This window comes from Gossypium hirsutum, chromosome A13, assembly GCF_007990345.1.
Source record: "Gossypium hirsutum isolate 1008001.06 chromosome A13, Gossypium_hirsutum_v2.1, whole genome shotgun sequence".
Taxonomy (NCBI): Eukaryota; Viridiplantae; Streptophyta; class Magnoliopsida; order Malvales; family Malvaceae; genus Gossypium; species Gossypium hirsutum.
Genome location: NC_053436.1, coordinates 91,521,665 through 91,528,540, shown reverse-complemented (window position 1 = coordinate 91,528,540; position 6,876 = coordinate 91,521,665). Strand labels below are relative to the sequence as shown.

At 34.8% G+C, this 6,876-nt stretch overlaps 1 protein-coding gene across 1 annotated transcript; it reads left to right on the top strand.

Moving 5' to 3' along the window:
* The first annotated feature begins 372 nt into the window (after positions 1 to 372).
* Positions 373 to 4,573, top strand: LOC107895160 (probable galactinol--sucrose galactosyltransferase 1). Its single transcript, XM_016820409.2, has 12 exons — positions 373 to 812; positions 968 to 1,206; positions 1,306 to 1,396; positions 1,793 to 1,841; positions 1,925 to 2,016; positions 2,101 to 2,208; positions 2,302 to 2,847; positions 2,926 to 3,067; positions 3,165 to 3,232; positions 3,318 to 3,452; positions 3,559 to 3,776; positions 3,907 to 4,573. The coding sequence occupies exons 1-12, from the start codon at positions 619 to 621 to the stop codon at positions 4,272 to 4,274; spliced, it is 2,250 nt and encodes a 749-aa protein (XP_016675898.1). The 5' UTR covers positions 373 to 618; the 3' UTR covers positions 4,275 to 4,573.
* The last annotated feature ends 2,303 nt before the right edge of the window (positions 4,574 to 6,876 follow it).

Genomic DNA, 6,876 nt, shown 5'->3' with positions numbered 1-6,876 from the left:
AATGCGTTTTTTAATGTACAAAATGGAAAACAAATAAATATGATTTTAGTTTCATGGGAGGTGAAAAGAATAGCCACGTGGAGTAGCAAACTTGATTTACTTTAGGTGCATGGACATTTCTCCAAGTTGAAGGGAAAATCTTGATTTCTTCCTGTAAATTTCAACCTCGTTTAACAAAACCCAAAATATTAGAATGTAATAAAAAAAATGTAAAATAATGTATAAATATTTGGTTTTTGGTGTGGTCCAATTGGAAACGTAAAAGGCTGCGTACCCTTTCTGACAAATCCAAACTGGTTATCGTCGCAGGAACAATAACTCATTGAAACTGAGTTTGGCCTTGTCTTACGCTTTCACTCTCATCGTCATTTCATCATTCTCCAACTCCTTCAAATATAACTACCTTTTTTTAATAATAATAAAAACACAGTGACTAATTTCAAGAATTTTTATATGCGTATAAATGAATAACCCAACATAATTCATTTCTTTTTCCAGGACTATAAATAGTCCCCTCCCCATAATTAGTTCATTGCATCTGGGACTTGGGTTTTGGAAGGCAATCTTTGTTTATTTCATTTCATATTTTCCTCACTTTTCCTTGGTTAAACGAAGAAAATGACTGTGGGGGCTGGGATTTGTGTGAGTGATAATGGGAAGTTAATGGTGTTGGGAAACTGTGTTCTTCACGATGTTCCTGACAACATCGTGGTGCTTCCAGCCTCTGGTGATGCATTGGCTGATGGAGCTTTCATCGGTGTTTTTTCAGATAAGACGGGTTGCCGCAGGGTCTTCCCCGTCGGCAAACTTCAGTATGTATTCTTATTTCTTCCTTCACTGTTTGTTTCCCTAGAAAATGTTGCATAACATTCGTTTTTTTTTTTTAAAGTTTTACAATTCCAAGATGCCAACATAAGGATTTTCTTGTCATCAAAAGCCAAAATTCTGAATTTGTCTTATGTTGCAGGGGATTGCGTTTTATGTGTGTTTTCCGATTCAAAATGTGGTGGATGACGCAGAGGATGGGAACATGCGGTCAAGATATCCCCTTCGAAACCCAGTTTTTGATTGTGGAGGCACGCGATTGCTCCGGAAATGGAGACGATTCCGCCGTATATGTTGTGTTTTTACCGATTCTTGAAGGGGATTTCAGGGCTGTTCTTCAAGGCAATGAAAGAAATGAGCTGGAGATTTGTTTGGAAAGTGGTATGAGAGGGAAAACAAGATAATTTACTCAGATTTGGTATTGTTTTAAAAAATTTTGGTTTGTCCTTCTAGAACTGAAGGGATCATTGGCCATTGCAGGGGATCCAGCTGTTGATGAGTTTGAAGGGAATCATTTGGTTTTTGTGGCAGCTGGATCAGATCCATTTGATGTCATCACCAATGCTGTGAAGTAAGTTTTAAAACATTTTACATTGACGCCATCTTTGTACATATGATGCTTGAAAGTAGCAGTGTTTACTTCCCATGCCGCTCGGGTCCTTCATTTTTGTTGAAGCATCCGTGTTTGACATCCATGTCCTGCACATATTTGGAGATGTCTATGGATACATCTCTCCAAGAACTTTTAAATAAATGAAAGAACTTTTTAAAAAATAAGCATTTCTGTATTTAATACTCACAGTCGAGTCCAAGTAAAATAGTTTACTTCAGCCATGGTCCTTTAGTGCTTCATGACTGCAGATGAACTCATCGACATATCTTTCTTAGAGTTTTATCATGACTTTTCTTGGGGCACATTGTCTAACATGACGAATTATTAGCCAAGTAATACTGGAATTATATGCAGGTCTGTGGAAAAACATTTGCAGACGTTTTCGCATCGTGAGAGGAAGAAGGTAAGTCATTCTGTTGCTGATGCTAGATGTTGTTTCTGTTCCTAATACATGGAATTATAATTGCATTCATTCTTGTTGTTCAGATGCCAGACATGTTGAACTGGTTCGGTTGGTGTACATGGGATGCTTTCTACACCAATGTCACCTCTGAGAGTTTAAAGGAAGGATTGGAAAGGTGAGTTTTAAGTATTTCAATGCTATTTATCCGATTCAAGATTTAGAGCATTAGATATAGGAGATTAACTATTAACTCTTTCAGCTTGGAGAAAGGTGGGATTCATCCAAAGTTTCTTATTATTGATGATGGATGGCAATCTGTTGCCATGGATTCACATGGAACTGAATTCAGAGCTGATAATGCAGCCAAGTAAGGATTTAGACCATTCTCATCTTATTCTTGATAATTCTTCCTTTCCATAGGCTAAAAGGTCTCGCTGTTTTCAGCTTTCTTGTGTTTCAGTTTTGCAAACAGGTTGACAAATATCAAAGAGAACCATAAATTTCAGAAAGATGGCAAAGAGGGTCACAGAGTAGAGGATCCAGCTTTGGGGCTTCGCCACATTGTCACCGAAATCAAACAAAAACATGCTTTGAAGTATGCTTATGTCTGGCATGCAATTACAGGGTATTGGGGAGGTGTTAGACCTGATGTTACCGAAATGGAACACTATGAATCCAAAGTGGTTTACCCTATTTCATCTCCTGGAGTTGAGTCAAATGAGCCTGATCAAGCTTTGGACAGCATAACTAAGAATGGTCTTGGCCTTGTTAACCCTGAAAAGGTTTTCAACTTCTATGATGAACTTCATGCATACCTTGCGACGGCCGGTATTGACGGAGTCAAAGTTGATGTTCAGAACATCCTTGAAACTCTCGGTGCGGGCCATGGTGGAAGAGTGAAACTTGCTAGAAAATATCATCAGGCTTTAGAGGCATCAATTGCTAGGAACTTTGCTAACAATGATATAATCTCTTGTATGAGTCATAACACAGATGGTTTATACAGGTAAATTTTCATCTGTCATGTACTAGTAAAGCTATCAGTGACCCTGAACTTACACTGACATATGACTTGCTTGTGCAGTGCAAAACGAACCGCCGTTATTAGGGCATCGGATGATTTCTGGCCTAGAGATCCGGCATCCCACACAATTCATATTGCATCAGTTGCATACAACACTGTTTTCCTTGGGGAATTTATGCAACCAGATTGGGACATGTTTCACGTAAGTTTACAGGTTTTACCTATTCTTAAAGCATTCAAATTCGATCCATGCTTCATTGAATTGTCCAATGTTAACGCATGAATAAATTTGACAACAGAGCCTGCATCCGATGGCCGAATACCACGGAGCAGCCCGTGCCGTCGGAGGATGTGCAATTTATGTCAGGTACAATTTAGTGTCATCTAGTGGGCTTTGTGACAGTAGTAAATTTAACGCTTGATTTCTCATATTGTGTGTTGTATTATTACAGTGACAAACCTGGGCAACATGACTTTGACCTACTCAAGAAACTTGTACTTCCTGATGGTTCCATATTGAGAGCCAAACTTCCAGGAAGACCTACAAGGGATTGCTTGTTCTCAGATCCTGCCAGAGACGGGAAAAGGTGAGAAAAAAGAAAAGAAAAGTAGTTTTACTTATGTTACTCCGTTCTGAGTACGTATCTGACATCTTACGAATTATGCTCATTATGCTCTTGGTATCTACTGCAGCCTTCTAAAGATATGGAATCTGAACGAATTCACTGGAGTGATGGGCGTATTCAACTGCCAGGGGGCAGGGTGGTGTAGAGTTGGAAAAACCAATATCATTCATGATAAACAACCTGATACAATTACAGGATATGTGAGGGCTAGAGATGTAGATTATTTGCCTAAAGTAGCTGGTGATGAATGGAATGGAGATTCTGTCATATATTCCCATCTTGGTGGTATGTCTATCATGTGAATTTTATGTTTCTTTTTAACCTATTGTTAATAGGATACAAGTATCTGTTGGACATGGATATGTGCAACAATATTTAAGTTTCCCTGAACAAACTTCACTGATTCCAAATGCAGGAGAATTGACTTACCTTCCAAATGATGCAACAATGCCGATCACTTTAAAGGCACGACAATATGAAGTTTTCACAGTGGTACCTGTAAAGATATTAAGCAATGGGTGTAAATTTGCTCCCATTGGCTTAATAAAGATGTTCAATTCAGGGGGAGCCATCAAGGAACTCAGATATCATCATGCAAACATAGACATGAAAATCCGAGGGTGTGGCATGTTCGGAGCCTATTCGTCAATTCGACCAAAGAGAATAACTGTTGAAACGGAAGAAGTGAGTTTTGAATACGAAGATGCGTCAGGTTTAGTGACACTTTCATTGAGAGTTCCTGAGGAAGAGTTGTATGTTTGGAGCCTAGCCATTGAAGTGTGATGATAACAAAAAATCCTCTCAAGCGCAAATTAAAGGCAATCTGGGTCTCATGAGGAGCATTGTGTTAGGCGGCAGGGTAGAAAATGTAAAGAAATCTTTATTTAGCAATTTCTAGGGAGACTGTAGGCATGGCATGGTATGGGCTATTCATTGTTCAACGTTCTGGCTGTTGAAATCAGGGGCATGGGGTTGATCTTGCCTTGAGCCAGATATATCAATGAAATGTTTCCACCAATCAATAATAGAAAAACAAAAATTTAGAATGTTTATAAAAAAAAAAAACCATGAATTTTATCTTATTCAAGAAACACTTTTTATTTATCCATAATTATTTTTTACACTATGAATGTATTGGAATTAAAAAAAAAACTTATAAAATTAATAAGTTATATTGCATTTTCAAGAGGAGATATAATTTCAAATTTTGGAGATAACATTATTAAGAAGGATAATCATGAATTCTAAACATAAACCATAAAAATAAACATGATTGATATCGAAATAAAAATTTATATAATTATATTAAAATATAAATTTTAACGGCCAATGAGGTAGGGTACGTATATTTGAGTATTTAAATTTAAACCCACCATCCATAATTATGTGCCTTTATATTTTATCATGTACGGATATATAAATTTTGATATTTTAAAATTTTATTAACAATAATTGTAAAAAATTAAAAACAAATCTTTAAAATAAATAAGAAATCAATTGCAATAAGGAAAAAATCAAGAATTTTGCAATTAAAATTCCTACATTCAATCTCATAAATTACCCATTCACTTTGATCCTATTAATTTTTTCATTTGCTTTGTTGCTTTATGCTCTCTTAATTATCATATTTCTTTACTCTTTTTTTTCCCCTTTTTTTCATACAGGTCGAGGTTGGTTTTGCTCTTCCCATATCATTAAAAATAATATATATGTGTGTATGATGGGTTTGGAGAAGAAGAACAAAACTTTGTATTATAAATTTAGAAACTCCAAAATTTTATAATTGAAAGTCACTCAAAATTATGATGGGTTACAGACAAGAAATGATGGGTTTAAAAAAGAAATAAGGTATTTTGTATTATAGATTAAAAGAAAAAATTACAAATTTCAAAAAATTAAAACTTATCAAAGAACACGGATAGTACACAGAACATTTTGCTCTTCTCTCTTGCCCACTTTTTTCTTAATTTTTTTCTCCTTTTTTTTCATAATTATCGAGAAAGTCTTGCAAATAGGTCGTTGATGGTAGAAGTTTTTATAATTCTAAAAAATGAATGTGGTGTTGCAAGCTTAGATTTTATTTCTTGATAACTCGAGTAGCAACAATCGGTTTAATAGTGAAATTCGAATCTTACATTGATATGTATTTTGTTAGGACTTTTAGAAAAAAAAAACAAAATAAAATTTGCAAAGCAATTTATGGGTTTCTAGGTAAAACAACATGAAAATGTTGATGTGATTGAAGGTATTCATCAATAGTGGAAAATAAATGGAATATGGTTTGAAAATTTTATGCTTTTTTTATATAATTAAAATTTGCAAGAAATGTTAGTTTAAAATTTTTTAGTTTTAATTTTAAGAAATTTTTAGATTTATACATATTTAAATATTTTTATAGATTTTTAATAATTTTTAGTCTAAGATTTCTTAATTTTTTTTAAATTATTAAGAAAATTTTAAAGATATCAAAATGATTTGTTCACTATAGCTCAAGGACCATATTATATATTATATATAAGCCCTTTTGAATTAAGGCGCAACGTTACTTTTTTAACAAAAGTTAACAGCCGAGTGAAAAAAAATGTAACAATTTGATAATGTTAGTGACTATTATGTAACTTTTGAAAGTTAGGTGATTGAAATGCAATTTTAGATAAAGTTTAGGAACAGTTGATGGAGTTTACCCTTTTATTTATTATCTGCTCTTTCGTAACCTTAATATCATGAGGTACCTCCACATCTTTCGGGCTAAACAAGACGATGTGGGTAGAAGATGTTAATTGTGCAATCGAAAGAAGATTATTCTTCATACTTAGGATATGATAGACATTTTGAAGCAGAATCTCATCAACACTAGATTGGCGAGAGACTATTGTACAACCAACATGAACTATTGGTAACTTTGAGTTATTTGGTGTTACCACTATTGTAACACCCTAAACCCGGCCTAGACGTTATGATCGGATCCGACATGCCACATCGAAGCGTTCAAAACATTTTATATTGTTGATCCAGAAAAACTTACTTAGTATTTTAAAAGATAATTTCATTATAGGTTAAAGTGAATGGAAGCTGTGCACCAGGTAGGAAACCGGAAAAGAGGTGGTGAGTCCATCGGACTGCTTAAGTACCAAGCTCCCTTCGGATCCAATCCTAGACATGCATACCGCCATTGCCACACCTTAACGTCATGGACATTTCTAGGAAACCGATTTGATTAAGTCATTTTTAGGAAAAGTGATTAATTTTAGAAAATACTTTCATTGCGGAAGCTTTGCTTGTTGTCGTGTTATTTTGAAATCAATTGTTGCTTTTGAAAACGCACCCTAAAGCTATCTAATTTCAACAGTTAAAATAAGTAATACCTATCTTAGTAATACATATT

What these genes read in the sequence shown, in the direction of transcription:
- LOC107895160 (XM_016820409.2), top strand. Translation starts at nt 619, where the DNA reads ATGACTGTGGGGGCTGGGATTTGTGTGAGTGATAATGGGAAGTTAATG. An exon ending in TTCCCCGTCGGCAAACTTCA is followed by an intron (nt 813 to 967) that starts GTATGTATTCTT and finishes CTTATGTTGCAG; the next exon opens with GGGATTGCGTTTTATGTGTG. An exon ending in AGAGCTGATAATGCAGCCAA is followed by an intron (nt 2,209 to 2,301) that starts GTAAGGATTTAG and finishes CTTGTGTTTCAG; the next exon opens with TTTTGCAAACAGGTTGACAA.